Below are 15,552 nucleotides of genomic sequence, written 5' to 3'. Positions count from 1 at the left end.
CGAGCATGTTAATGCAGACCCGTTGATGGTGCCGCTACGCAGAAGATAAGAAGCATGTGCAAATAATCCACCAATGCTCGTCATGTCGTAAGCTATCGTCAAAAGTCGTAACGGCGTAGACGCGCAATTATGCAAAAAAGGAAAAAAGAAAAAAAAAAGGGGGCCAAAAGGGTCAGTGTTCTTCGTGCGTGCTGTGTTTTCGTTGAGCTTGTTAGAAGCTGTCGTACGGAGACGCGCTCGTAATCTTAATCCTCGCCCCCATCATCATGTCCCATCTTCATTGTGTCTCGTCGTTACGTCCATAGCGTGGGCGCTGGTCGGGGCAGTTGGAATGTGCGACTCGCTGACCACTGTTTGTAGCTGCCGTCTTGATCCACCAGAAATCCCGCCTCTCGGCGTACTCTTAGGTCGAGGAATCGGGCTCACACTAGTGTTTTCGTACGTTGGATATCTCACCGGCGCGATAGATCGAGAAACACCTGCGCTGAGCGGGCTCGATTGCCGTGCTGCGCGTTCGCCGCTTGAAATTCGGGTGACAAGTGGGGGCACACCACTGCTCGTGAATCGGCTGCCTCCTTCTGGGGTATACAATGGGTTACTCAACGTTCTTTGGCGCGTTGGTGCAAAGTCCTCGGCAAAGTCTTGGGTGCTCCAGCTCGCACGATGCACACGTGCACCGTACGGCAGACTCGAGTATGACATGTTCGAGCGGATGCTCGGAGAACGTTGACGGCCTACTGCGGTCCCATTCAACGAGTCGCGTTTTGGTAAATCCAGAGCCAAATGGGAAGATTCGCCGCTGATTTCGTTCATGAACTCTTCATCCTCGTCTTCGACCTTGGCCATTCGTCGAATGCTGCTTACAGTGAAGTACGGTTCTTTCGGTAGCCCCGGCTCCATCGCGACTGGTTCAGCTACAGGTTCCGGCTTGGGCTTTGGTGGTCGCGGGATATCCTTCACCTTGAATTCCAGATGGTCCAAGTACTTTCCACGGATCGATACCCACCGCTTCGGATGAAATATGTCACGATTGCGCATGACCGACATGTAGCTTGAGATGACGCCTAGCATGATACATATCAGGACGGCGATGGTAAGGAGACCTTGGATGACGACGATAACGATACCAATGGCTGTTGCGGTGATTCGTGGGAGGCCAAACCGGATGTCGAATGCAGCGGAGAGGGCGACTGTCACAACTTTGCTGAATCCAAGAAAGTACACAGCAATGACGTTCAGTCGCTGGCCTTCGAATGGGCGGAGGATGACGAGCCCGATGAATGCGATGAACTCGACCGCCAGGAGACCGAAAACCTGCACCATTGGCGACCCAGACGCCGCGGCCAGGAAGCAAGCTCTCGCAAATTCGTACACGAGCCAGACTGCGAAGAACCACCACCTCGTTCTACGAAAGCGGGCAGTAAGCCATCCAAATCTCTTGGTGTAACCGTCATCATCGTGCACCGACTGCTCTTCGGATGCGGAACTGATTGTCCACCATCGAATCGAGCCGGCATACGTCTTGTCCTCCGAGCGTGGGAAGTCGCTGTTCCGTTCCAATCTGTACCAAGGGATCACTTTGAGCAATCTTTTCTTTTCGATATTCAGTCGGTCCGGTTCGGATGTGTAACGACCGAACTGGATTCTGTGGAAACACGCATACCCAGCGAGTCCACCCAAAGCAAGCAGCATGGTTACGAAGACCACGCTGGCGAGAGCGACCGGTCTAGATGAGCTAAGGTAGCTGAACTGGAAAAGAGTAAGAAACATGAGCATAAAGAATCCAATGAAGAGTGTGCGGAGGACGGCAAGCATGGTGTATCCGAGCCAATGCCTCCGAAAGTAGAGCAGGCGGTCGCGCTTCATCATCTTCATCACACTCATGCCTTCGACAAGGAGTTTGAAGGCCACAACGGAGACAGCTACCCCTGCAACCAGGACAAGGAACCATAGGAAGCCTGTCATGAACGCGTTCGAAGCGGGAATGTTCTCCTGAGCCAGCGTACCGGCGAAGCCAGAGAAATTTCCAGGAAGAGGGAGTCCTGGCTTTACAGGGTGGCCGTACCAAGAAGATGCGCTTGAGTTAGTTGCGGTGTCTCTCTTCGACATCAATTTCTCGAAGACCTCTCTCTTTGTCAGCAGTTGTCCAAATCGATCAACGAGGGTCTCGTTCGACCCCAGAGCGTCGGGAAAGTCGGGTAGCTCGTTTCTCCGGTAGATCTTCTGGATATCAAAACCACCGCCGAGGCTTGGGTTCGCAACGCCTGTTCCGGCCGCACCCATGTGCGATGTATTCCCTTGGTTGCTACCGATGAAGTTGTTGATTGTATTCTGCATAGCCTCGGTATAGATTATCCCACCAGCCCACGCGTAGTTGCTCCAGAAAGCGACGAGCACACTAGGCCAGTTCATGGAGAGCGCCCCACTGAAAAAGATGTGCTGCCAGACGGCAAAGACAATCAAAACCGAGAATGAGTGAGCATAGTGCTTACGCATATCAGGCACGTTCTCCCCGTAAATGGCGGTAACAAAGGAGGCAACGACAGCAACCATGGTGAATGCTCCGAGGATGGAACTAACCCATGCTGGTTGAGAAAACGAACTTCCATTGGTCACCACACCGGAATAGCAGCCAATTTCGCTCTGGGTCGCATTGGAAAAAATCCTCAGAATGGCTTGGCCTTCGAAGTCTGGGATAGATAGAGCGATCTCGGGGATGCCAGCAACGTCGTTCTGGCTGATAGGGATGATGCCGCTCGCCTCGATGGGTGTTCCAGCCATGACCGGGCATGCGCTACAGAAGGTTAGGACTGTTCTCAGGATTCCACTACTGTCTTACCTTGCGATATTCGCACTGCATGGATTGAAAGTCAGGTCGAACCTCGATTCTCCGTAAGCAAAAACACCGATGTACACTGTTTGAGTTAACCCTTGTCTCCACGTCAGATAACGCTGTGGCATACTCATGATTGTTTCGTTCTTCAAATCTGTCTCGCCACCAAGGTGGAAAAGTATGGTCATATTGTCTCTGTAGTATGCAGCATCGAAGCGGGTGACATTGATACTGCTTCCGCCCATGCAGTCACCAAAATCCTGGGTGTACAGCGAGGGCCTTCGGTCATCTCTGACAAGATATTCCTGACCTCCTATCGTTCCAACTACATACCCTTCTTGTATGGCGGAAACGAATGGACCGAGAAATGCCAGGACCACGAGCAGGAACGTATAGAGGGACGGTCGAGAAGCCATGTTGTACAAAGATGCCATCCTAAGCCCGACGGCGGTGCGGAAGTCGTTGTGCTAGCGAGCTGTCGCGGCGCAGGGCGAAGTGATACCGTTGTGTTACCTTTCCCGGGGTGAGGCAGAGGCACAAAGCCTGTCTTGCTTGAACGAGCGCAGCAATGTTCTCCCGATAGGGTAATGAATGCTCGAGCCGGTATACAAGAAGCTGACCGCAAACCACCGTGATCTAGTTGCAGTCGAGAAGCAACGTCATGTCGAGGGAAGATGAGAGTAAGTGACAGGATCCCAATTCCGGGAGAGGTTGCGTGGTTGGGAAGTAGGAGCGGCCATTGCGGGCGTGACTTGCACTTTTAATCCAGCGCGGACAGCAATGTCTGGGGAAAGCGCGAGCCTAAGACACTAGTAGTGGAGAAAGGTACACTTTCGGCACTTGGCCTATAGTGCTCCACGGAACCGACACGGTAGCGTCTTGATGTATACATAGTAAGGCGATGGATTGAATTTACCAATCGAGCCATGGCAAAATCATTGCAACAATCGCCTCAAATTTCTTCCTGGATGCAATACCATTACGCTCGTCATGCGAACATGAAGACATTCACAGTGCAGCCATGTCTTCGGTTGCACAAACTTGCATGCAACCAATCGAGAGCTAAGTTGATGTCTAGCCACACCAAGCTAGCGCTGGGACAACCTGTCATGGCAGATGCAAGACGATGCCTTGGAACCCGGTCTTTGGGATCGCATCCTGGCGTGCGATCATCATACAGCCCTCCGGTAATGGATGGCATGTTCGCCTCCAAGTTTTGCGAGCACTTGGCTGCCGACATCCGCAATCGCATCTGGATTCATTACTTCCTGAAATGGCGTTTGCCGCAACTACACGCTCCCGTTTCGCACCTACAAAGTGCGGTGAGCGACTTTAGGATCCTCGATCAAGATGGGCCTTCGTCTATGCACTCATTACTTCTGTGGAAAGCCTTGGTCTAGAACGTGGGATACGTCTTCTATCTCGGCATTGATACACCTTCTTTCTATTTTATAAATCGAGAAAACGCGGTCAGCATCTTTATGCTGGCATTCAATGCATGCGCCCACGCAAATGTGTCATGCGTGTCGCTGTGGGGTCGCTTCTGCCGTCATCCCGGGTATGGCCGCTGATCTATCGGCCGCACCAGCCCTTGTCATGCCATGCATCACCAGCCTTGTTTGTTGTCCAGTTGACCTACTCCAGTGCCACAGCTGCCGTCACCGTAACAGAGCATGCCATGCCCCTCCAGCCGGAGTGTGGGCAGTGTTTCATGCAGGACCCTCGATTTTGCATGTTGCTGCCGGAACTTGAAGGACCACTCAGCTGAATTACATGCATCATATGAACGGAAAAATACCATTTTGATGCTCGCAAGGATACCCTATTGCCCGTTGTGATGATACTTAGCTTAGGAAATATTTTTCTCCATCTCACGGATCCATCTACCTTCGAAAAGGTCCTAGCTCGGATTGATATATCACATAAGAATGCCAGATCTAGGTACCCATATCTTCATGCCTTGAGATGACCGAGTATATGGCGTAAGATGCGCGCCGCGGCTGACAACGCCAAAAAGGGGTGTTGGCGAAACGCTCAATTTTGACTGGGTACCTGGCGCTCGGGACCTGAAGTACTTCGCTGTACTGTCGGTGGATGATCTCAAGCAAGTCCTCATCCACAATGTTGTCAACGACCTTCGCAAATGCAGCGACACAGGTAGCTGAAGTATCTCGACCTGCTGAGGACTCAGGAAGTTCGACAATGGGTTTCTCCTGGCCAATCTAGAAATTGAAAAATATGGTACGATATCCTCTTCACATATCTTCAACCATATAGCCATGCAGCCAATCGTCATGATGAAGTAACAATGTATAGTATAAATCGGCAACGTTCTCCTCGCAAGGGTAACGCTATCTCTGCAGCCCCAGCGAGGACAATAGATCTTACACTAGAGCAGAAGGCTTCAACAGCCTGGGTATCATTGTTGTACAAGTAGTCGATCCATATTCTTCAACCAGACACCGGGAATGTCCCCTTGACCCTTACACACAGCTCCCCTTCTGTGCTCTCTAGGGTCCCAATTATCTCCACCGTCTTCTTTGCCTCTTTTGGCTGTTCCTTCTTCGTAAGATCCTTCCACGACGGTAACCACGACTTCGCAGGCTGTGGATCTGTGTCCTGCGGTGGCGCAGCCTGAGGAAGATTCGGCCTTGAGTAGTTGGCGCGCAGGATGTAGAAGTTCGTGCTATACGTGGGTTTGGCGTAGGTGACGCTCATCGATATCGGTTGGGCGACGGAGTCTGCGCAGAAGCTATTAGTACTCCGTCAATCTGATCGAAGCCAAGAGCAACCTACCAATTGATACGTCAGGCCCTGCGACCATCCTGGACATGCAGTCCTCAAAGATAGTCGCAATCGCTCCACCGTGCGCCATCATGGGCCACCCGCTCAACGCCGTCCCAATCCACACCACAGCAACCAACTCTTTGGTCTCTGAATTCCAGAATGCCCTCTGTACGCCCAGTCCCTTGCTCCCAGCCAGTGCATGCCCCGTTATCGTGCGTGTCTGCTTTCCCTCGTTGTCCTTCGATTCGGTGATGTGTGTCTTGACATCTAGCTCTACCCATCCATCCTGTTCCTTGGCTTGGAAAGATTCGTCTACAGGCTCAATTCGTGATCGCATGAATTTCACCACATCGAGGTCTTCGATGTCTTTGTTAAGTGCGGCGAGCGTGAACTCATCTTCGCGGCTCCCCGGGACTGGAAGCGAGGGGCTGACGAAATTGCGGATTGTGAGACCGGCAGAGACACCGCCGAAGAGGACGAGGCCGTACCACGCGTAGAAGAGGCGCGAGCGGCGTGGCTTTATAGCTGGTGCGCTGGAGCTTGGAGCGGTGGTAGGCTGCGAGGATGCATATCGTTTTGGGCTACATCTTTGGTGACCAACTCGCTGTATGATGTAAAGGGCGTTTATGCGAAAGCGTGGGCGTATCATCATGGGTAGTCGCGCCTTACCGCGGCGGTGGATGCTGGGGATCGAAAAGTTGAAGCTTGACGGAGGCCCGCATGCACCGAGGCATGAAATTCTTGGCATTGGGAACTCTCGTTTACATGGGTTATTGTCACTCGGTCTCGCTTCCTAAGCGTTCTAAAAATTTGAGGGGAGTTCATTGAATACCTCGGAAATACGACAAGTACATTTAATGGATCGCCAGCGCACACTCGTTGATAGACCGCGTTTCCCCTCCTATCGAAGCCTTTGACCTTGGGTATCATCCAATCACCGTCGCAACCCAATCCAAAGCATGTCAACCTGTATCTTTTTATCTCAGATAGTCCGAATCTACAAACGGCCGACCGTTCCTGCGACAAACAAGTGTCAGCGTCTAGAGGCACAGCAAGAAAGTCCCCAATTACATACCACCCATCCACCGGGATTGTCTGAAGGTCCTTCACCTTGATGCCCTTGAACATTCGAATCTAAGTGAGTGACCCTTCAGCACACTATACATCTCTTTGGAGTTCAAAACCAACATTGACACCCATGATATCGATGTCCTGCCCGCGCTTCGGCAATTGCGGGTCGAAGAATACAGCGCTCCCACAACGACCACAAAACTGATGGAGATTCATCTTTGGCCCAAAAGTGTACGTCTTAAGCGCCTCCTGCCCGTTCGTGATCCTGAAGTGCTCGCGGTGCGGGTACACAAGCAGATAACCATTCCTCGTACAAATCGAGCAGTTACACTCAACAATTTTCTGCTGCTCTAACGGTGGCGAAAGTGTCACCGTGTACTGAACGATACCACAGTGGCAAAGCGCATTGTAGGTCCCCGCATTCGAAGCGTCGAAGGGAGCAAGGTCCAGGAGGTCTGCGGCACTCATGCTGACGCGTATATGCTACAAAGAGGTAGTCATGGACGGTTGTGTCACAGCTGATTCAGGGTATTTTGGGTTCTTATATACGAAGGTTGCTGACATACTTGTAGTTAGGCTACCAGGATGAGGAAGCCCTGCAGGAAAGCTTTGATTGAGGCTCCGGAGAGTTTATTAGCGCCTAGGTACATGCATGTCTCCGGCCTTCCTTATTCGACGTTACTTTACGTACATTGGCTGCATCGTGACTTTGTGCAGGACCGTGCAGTGGACTCCACGAAAAAAACATCCGACAGACCTCGATATCAGGCAATGTACGAGAGCTCTGCATAACGCGTAGTTAGAAGGACCACTTCCAATAATATCAACGACGACACCCTCACTGTATTGAGAAGCAGGGATGTCATAAATCTCGCACAAACCAGCAAGCCATCGCACAAATGAATCACACGCCTCTCACCCGCCCAAGCACCCACGCATGTTCCACCGCTTTCGCCCATAGCAGCGTGACACTTCCACCAGGACCACCACCAGCGCCAGCCCGTACGCCCATCTCAGCCATCTCAACCCAGCCGCCAGGTTACAACTCTCTCGCAGCGTCAGTGAGACACACGCCCGCTCCTACGGGACACGCCCTAGACAATTGTTATTGCTAGGCATTGCCCGTTTGAGACACCAATCGGAGCGCCCGGTTAGTGATGTTGCACCATGGTGAGAGGAAGGTGGAACGAGCTGTGCGACGGTGTAGGGCTGTACGAAGGGATCCGCGCGAGGGGGCCGATAGGGCGGATAGGGCGCACGAGATCGATGTGGTGGTAGAGGACAGGATCGGCATGAGGTTGTGGGAGGTTACGCGGGGTTTGTGCGAGATGCGTTTGAAGGATAGATTTGGTGAGTGTTGGTGTGAGCATACGGCTTGTTTGGAATGATTTGATCACGGGTTGTGCCCTGACAACTACTTACTACTGATAAAGTTGTGCAGATTCAGGTGTAGGAAAGCGAGCTCGAAAACCTCATAGAAGCTACGAAGAAGACTGGGGTTGAGAGCAATGAGAAGAGGGGCGACGACGAAGGATGGCAGACCGTGGAAAAAGATGAGTCAGGTACTTTCGTCGTTGAACAACCAGAAATGGTAAACGAAGATGAACAAGGCCCCTTCACCCATACGTGACGACGCAATTTGAACGCTCGAAAGAGCAAAGAGGACAAGGAATAGAGCCCAGTGGTAAGGATCCCAACGGCGGCTTCAGCCGTGAAGCCATTAAGTATTCACCCTCCCAACACAAAGGTACGTATCGAGAGCTGTCCGCGCGTCAAGAACCGACCCCCACACATAAAGCTGCGCAGAACCCGGCAGCTGTTAGTTCAGGATCGGAGACGGCGGCGGCGGCTGAACGTCGAAGGGAACAATCCGTCCTAGGCCATGGCAACTAGGACATGAGGTAGGTAAGCAAGATTATGCGGAACCGTATTGTCGGCAGGCAATTAAAACTGCATCTGAAGGTGTAGTAATGCATTGTGATGGCTGGAGTATGGACTGTTAGAGTTTAAAGCAAGAAACAAATGTTAGATACAGTTCAAACAAGTCGACTGGATGTTGAGTGCACGCACTTAAGCCCCAACATACGCAGACTCAAAAAGATCAATATGTCCTCATCTCCCGAGACTTATGCAACTTTATCCGTGAAGTATGCTCGCTTTTCCTCGCGATCACACCGCTAAACATGCGCAGACACCATGTTGTGATCAAACCAGTTGACTCTTCAAGCAAGGGTTTTACTGGTATTCTTTTAATCGGAGAGAGTATATCCCCTTTATCACTCGACAATATGTTCTCGAAAGTAATCTCAATTGGTAGTCACAGGTAAAGGTCAATTTCTTGGCCCTTATCGCTTTCGTGCATTGGACGTGTATGAAGGAAATGCTTTAGAGCGAGGAGGGCGCCTATCAAGGGCATGCAAGATGCGAATAGAGCATGAGAAGCTCAGAGGTAGGAGCGAACATGCATCGCATTCAGTCGGCAACGAGTACTAAGCCGCCGTTTGAGTAACGAAGAAACATTTCCTAAAGGGTCGTATTTCCATTATTCTGGACGGCCATATAATCATACATTAACCTAGCGTATGGAGTTGATGCCGCGTCTCACATCTCCCATGGCTGAGATGATCTCAGACAAGACTTGCACTCCTGTCTCATTCCCACCCTGATCACTATGAGGCAACACTCTCGTCTTCTCAGCTGCAGGACACATCAGTAGAAGCAGCGCACTCAGCTCTACCATATCCTCAAGACCAATATCGATCTCTCGGACTCACACAACTCTTGGTCGAAGTGACTAGATATTATCCGATCAAGTCAACAAACAACCCCACCGTGCAGAACACTACCAACGCCCTTGATCGCCTCCAACTCACTACACCAAAGCGAGACAAGCTCAAGTCGGCCATCATCATCTACGGGCCAACGACGGATGGCTGAGTAACTATGGACAAGCAGGTTCACGACAGCTCGATGCGGAGAAGCGCGTGCGGGTATGAGACTTGCTGTCGCGTGCGATTCCGTCTAGTGCCACAGGAAGCGATGAGTAGCAGGTAAGTCATGAAGACACGTATCTAAGTTCTAGTGATTGTACGGAGTCGAAGCCGGCACATCCGTTCACGCAGTGTTGAAGGACAAGCGCTGGGATAGATGTGTGTGTTTGTCTAGGGCTATGATCCAAGAAACCATCGCAATCTATGCCAGCTGCCTTTCAACGCCAACACAACGGTATGCCACATGCACTCAGCCCCTGCGTGCGCAAGAACGACACATGTTTATGTGCATTGCGTCACCCCAGGCTAGGCGCCGTTGCGAGGGCTCTCTTTCTTTCTCCCGACCACGCGTGGACATGGTCACCCTGACGCCTTCTAAGTTTGGTTCTCCCACCAACAGGTCCGCAACGACGCGATGGGAGATTCTGGCGTGCATGGCGGGACTCGAACGTATGCGGAATGAGGGCGAAGGAAAAGGAGGGCTGACCCTGGACTGTGAGCGCGGCATGGAGATGATGAAGAGATCCCGTAGTAGGCTCGGAAGCCTGTTCCTGAGCTTCTCTACGATAGTACTCGTAGGAATAGGACATGACAGTGGCTTAGCAGACGCAACTGGCATGCTGTGACATGGAAGAACACCGGGCTGATCACTGCGAGGAAAGCTCCGCTAGCTTAGTCGCTATGTCCTCATTTCTAGTGTGAAGAGACCAAGCTGTATGTGTTTATACAAGGGTCCATTGTCATCTGCTCCAACGGTGAAATCCTGCACTAAATTCTTTGTGCTGAGTCGAGGTCGCCCAGCCTTAGCAGGCATAGCCGGACTTCACCGGCGCAGAGAGGCATAGAACCAGCGTAGTGTGTCATCGGTGTGCGTGTAGATCAGTAATGTTGTAATCGTGTCAACTGTATGGGACGACGGCTGCATAATATGTGCTCATGTATGCCCTGAATGAGCGCAACATAGCTCGCTCAAGTCTCTGGACATTTTAGTATGCTCCTGTGCGGTGGAGCGTACCCCGGTAGCCGTTTTTCCCGTAAATTTAGAGCACCAGTTGCTTCACTTGGCTTGTTGTTATCGCTCAGGATTCAAAACATTTGCGTCGACTCAGCGGATTGACATACCCACACCAAAGGCCTTCAGACCACCGCACGACAGAACAAACGGGCAACCAGCCTTATCCTACTTCATGGCTATTCGCCTTCCAAATCGGAACTATCGCAAAAAGGAATTGCATGCATCGCAGGATTCTGATGTAAGAATAAGGCGACTTTGGGGCCAGCCTGGTCAAGCGCCCAGCACCGGGCGATAGGACTAGTCACACGCGATGCCCAAGCCGCCCTCGCGTACGCTGCGTCAGACGGGTAGGTGGGTCCCAGTTAGTGGAAGACAGAGAGGGTGCTGAGAGATTCCGGTACGCTCGTGTAGGTGGATTGGGAAGGCAGTAAGCAAGCCGCGTGCAGTCAGCATTAGAACAAGCTGCCGTATGTGCACCAACAGCACCACGAGCGCGTTCCTGAACCGATCAACCATAGCGCCTTTACCTGCGGCTAGGGCTGAGAGCACAGGATTGCGATGTGATGGATTAGCTTGAGCGCTTCGGAGGCAGACTGAGGTCGATACGATGGGCGGCATTTGTTCAGGCAAAGTCGCTGCATGCGTCCAACCACACCGAAGCCCTGAAAGCTATCTACCGATTACCTGATCGAGAGCGTACTGCAGAGCGATCAATCATTAGCTTCAGACAAATCGGTGGGCAAATGAAGAGCTGCTTTGCGAGCGAAGCACGACCGTGGATCGTTGTTCAACGAGCTTCGTGTCACTCTGAGACGATGCAAAAAGCAATGGGCGTAGAATGGTATCCCGAAAGCGGTGTGTACTCCGTGAGAGGCGAAGTGGAAGTCACCAGATCCGCGTGGAGTGTGGATCGCTCGCAGGTCAGTGTCAGCGGTGGGTCCTGGACCATAGTGCTTTTGAATTGGATGGTATGTATGCCGGCTTCGTGGTTCATCCTTGAGAAAAGGAGTGAACGACTGAGACGTAGACATTCGCACTCGGAGAAGAACCAGGCGTGACGCTGTACGTGACTGTTTGGTCAGATACTACCAGTCAGCCTTCGGTTCCCTTCTCCGTTACGACACGCTCTCTGTGCGAGTGTTGAAAGCGGGTGTTCACGCGATTGGTGAGTGTTTCGCAATAACGAAACACGAGACGCATGGTACGAAAGGGAATGCGAGGAGATTGGTCCACCGTGCTTGGAGAGATATTCTTACAACACTCAGATATGGGCTAGCGGCGAATAGACCGAGGAAACAGACTCGATAGTGACAAACATCGAACATGACAGGCAAACGGTTTGAGGCGCTGCCTTCGCGATGGCGAAGATATCGAGACCAATATCTTTATTGGTGACGTATACAAGGATTGATCACTGTGGTCGTGTTCCAGCCTTTTTAATTATTGAACTTAAATAATGTTGCTGTTTCCCGAGCGCAGTCGGCTTCAACACAACAATGCAGCCTAACTCGTGTGAGTTCAATCACCGTCTCGCATGAGGTAGTTAGTCGTGAAGCAATCATCAGACCATTTCTGTGGAGCTGGACCTAATGGATGATGAATAGCGTCCTCGTCTGTATGTAGATCGGTTCACCAGCGCATCTGAACAATCTGGGGCCTTCCCTGTTCCTCCCACACTGCCGGATTCGCGTGATCCAGACCAGCTCCGGGGCGGGCTTGGATGGCGTCCGGCTAACGAAGCGGTAGATTGTTAGCCTAGACGCGGGAATTGAGATGAGCAACTTGCTAGCTCTCGATGTCAACGAAAGCCCTGTCTGGCTTACAGTGTTTCGGCAGCGCAATAAGGGCATCGGCTTCTTTTTCGCAGTCTGCATGCCGAGTCTGAGGGAGAGTCGCACCGGCCAGGTCTCACAGGGAGATTGATGCGGTTCAGGTCATCCAAGGACACTAGCTCCAGCGCTTGCCGCTTGCACGGCGTATTCAGTCAGTGCCTTGAGTACGGCCGACAAGCTGTGGTATTGCAAGTCGGCTGGAAAAGGGTAAGAAGATGCGAAGTGTGCAAGGCTTTCTTTTGCGATGATTAGCATATCCAGGAAAAAGTGTTATTAGTGACGAAGGCTCGGACGGGATCCAATAGGAAAAGGCTGGATGACGGCCTTCGCAAAAGCCTAGAGCATAATGGCCCAGATGCTGGGCAGAGAAGGCGACGCGAAGCGACGAGATATCCATGCAGCGGTACGCGGCCTAAACGTGCGTCGCTGCAAGGCGTTGTCGCTGAGCACGCAGCAGGGTTTGGCGAGTCCCAGCCAACTCAAAATTGCGAGGGACTATTGATTCGACGAGTAGCCGCAGAAGATGCCTATTGCGGCATGCTTCGCACAGAGACGTGTTCCGAGATGCAGAGCTGCATGTCAGGACGTGTGGGGTGAGGGGCCGTCATTTCCTTTACAGAAGGTTATTCGAAATGCACTGTCCCTGCGGTGCATGTCCAAACGCAGTCGAGGCCAGGCGGGCTCACCAAACGGGCGACGACGGACACGAACAGAAGCGTTGGGTGGCAGGCGGGTCAAGGAGGCGGAGGAGCGATTTAAGCAAGCATGGCACCCGGGCGGCTGGGAGGTGAGGCTTGAACGTGGCCGCCGTACCGCGGCGGGGACAGCGAGTAGAGTTTGGCGGTGGATGGCTGCTGCGAGTCCCAAGCTCACGGGACGGGCTTGGTCGGGCGGAGGAGATCAGGAGTTCGGATCCACAGCGAACAGCGCCAGGGGCGGATGGGGAGAAGGCGATCCGTGTCAGAACGAAGTCGTGCAGCCGCGGTGCGACAGGGGGTGGCAGACGAATGGGGTGGGCCCACGGGCAGCCCGAAAGCAAGCCCAGCGGACGGCGCCGAGCGTGCGAGGATGGCGGATGCGATGCAGATCGATCAGCGGTGCGCGGGGCGCGGTGACGGTGACGGTGGATGGGCGACAGTGGTACCGCGATTTTGAGCCCGACGTATGAGATGTGGGATGCGTCTGGAAGAGACAGCGATGGAGGTACACGGCACCTGACAGATGTCGCTGCAGGCTGGGGACACGGCGCAGGCGGAGCGGGGTGCGTGCGTACGGAGCCGGGCAGCTTGCACGCGAACGCGAGGTCGAAGTCATCAATCTGCAATCTGCAATCTGCTGGCGCGCGACTCCGGCAGAGGGGGTGCAATTCGTGGGCGCAGGGATGGCCGCTGCAGGCCCGCATCGCGAGCGCGTTCGGCACGGCGGAGAGGCTCTGCGACGACCGACGAGGCCGTCGTCCTGCTCGCTTATGCGGCGGCCGGGCGCGTATCACCAGCTGCGGTGCGTGCGGTGCGTGACGGTGCGTGACACGGGCGTCGAACGTCTGGTGCTCTCGACGCGCTGGAAATGAAGTCTCATGCAAACGTCGTCCTCCGACGTACCGACAGCACGTCTCTCCCGGAGCGCGTCCTGGCTCTCTCTGCTGTCTTCGTCCACCGCACACACCCAGGGCCGGGCGCCGCTGTCCACCGCAGCCCACGGCAGCCCACCGCAGCTGCCACCACGTGGACAAGTCATCCTGGACGTCATCCTGGACGTCGCTTTCTGCAGTCCGCGCTGCACCGTCCGCGCTGGCTCCGACACGTGCCGCAGACAATACTGAGCACGACGGCGCGCTAAAAATACCCAGCGCCTGACGAGCGACACAAGGGACGTCGCGGTCCCTGACGCATGCCGGTCCTTGTCCTGGCGTGCGTCGATCGACTGCGCTCTCCATTGTCGTCTGAAGCCTCTCCCGCCTAAGCGTCATGTGTCGGCCTGCATCGTGCTCGGCTAGCGCGAGCCCGCCGACCTGAACGAGCGCGCTCCATGTCAGCTGGAGCAGCCTGAAGCACCGTCGCATTGGTCGCCGAAGCACCGGCATCCCTGCGCCCAGCCCGTACAGTCGATTCCACCACCACCGCGCTCGTGTGGGAAGCGCTGCGCAGCTGCCTCCACGCCAGCGCCCTCGCGACACGCTGCGCCGGCCCAATCAGCCCGAGCTGGCCCCCAGGTCGCCGAGTTGGCTCCTCGCGCGCTTTGTATGCGCGGAGCCCTTTGTCTCGCTGGCGTGCACGGAACCCGCTGGCCAGACCACGCGCCAGTCCCGACCCTTGCGCGCTGCCTGTCGCTCGTCCTTGGTACTTGGAAAAACAAAAAGCTTCCTCTCTTGCCCGCGTTGCTGTGCCGCGACCCTGGGTCAGGAGCGCCCGCATCGCCACCCAACACCACCTAGACGCAGGACATCAGCGAGTCCCGCCGAGCTCAGCGCCTCCAGCACCATCATCCCAGGTGCCATGCCCGCCTGCTCTTTGACCTGGCCCAGCCGGCGCCGTCCTGGTCCAAGCCGTCCCGCACGCCAGCGACTCCGACCAGAGGGCGAGCGACAGGGTCTGCTGCTGGCTGGTGCCGTGATCCCAGCTCCGCATTGTTGCTCCCCCATGCTCGTCTGCCCTCTCATTCGCACCTGAACGGTGTGGTAGCTTGATTATTCACCACCCTCGTTGCTTCTCCCGTGTCTCGTTTCCCCTTCCCTGTTGCGTCCAGGCGCGGTGAATAGCGCCGTCGACCGCCCATCTGTAGCCTGCTCTCGCCCTCCTCTCCCATCCCGATCCAGATTGCCCCAAAACGCTCGGACGAACCCTATCGCCTGGTTAGGCTCTTGATGCCCTGGTGAAGCCCCAGCCCGCTAGGAAGCCACGCGAACCACAAACCCTGACGCCTTAGCCCGCCTACATATACGTGACTCCACCCGCTCACTGCGACCAAAGCCTTTGGCCCAGCACAGTCCAGCCTTCTCCGCCATCGCTCCTTGGGGCGCCCAGG

At 54.1% G+C, this 15,552-nt stretch overlaps 2 protein-coding genes across 2 annotated transcripts; both read right to left on the bottom strand.

Annotated features, from left to right (window-relative positions):
- Positions 1 to 264: 264 nt before the first annotated feature.
- N0V89_004354 (uncharacterized protein) lies at positions 265 to 2,860 on the bottom strand (the record flags this gene model as incomplete). Its single annotated transcript, XM_056213140.1, has 2 exons — positions 265 to 2,794; positions 2,856 to 2,860. The coding sequence occupies 2 exons, from the start codon at positions 2,858 to 2,860 to the stop codon at positions 265 to 267; spliced, it is 2,535 nt and encodes an 844-aa protein (XP_056073448.1).
- A 2,424-nt stretch (positions 2,861 to 5,284) lies between these two features.
- Positions 5,285 to 7,159, bottom strand: N0V89_004353 (uncharacterized protein; the record flags this gene model as incomplete). The annotated part of the gene is made up of 4 exons (XM_056213139.1): positions 5,285 to 5,574; positions 5,630 to 6,201; positions 6,696 to 6,754; positions 6,815 to 7,159. 4 exons carry the CDS (start codon positions 7,157 to 7,159, stop codon positions 5,285 to 5,287), a joined length of 1,266 nt encoding a protein of 421 aa, XP_056073447.1.
- Positions 7,160 to 15,552: the final 8,393 nt, after the last annotated feature.

Source organism: Didymosphaeria variabile, assembly GCF_027946475.1.
Source record: "Didymosphaeria variabile strain IMI 356815 chromosome Unknown scaffold_3, whole genome shotgun sequence".
Lineage (NCBI taxonomy): Eukaryota > Fungi > Ascomycota > Dothideomycetes > Pleosporales > Didymosphaeriaceae > Didymosphaeria > Didymosphaeria variabile.
Note: the sequence above shows the minus strand (reverse complement) of the source record. Positions and strands in the feature narration are given on the sequence as shown.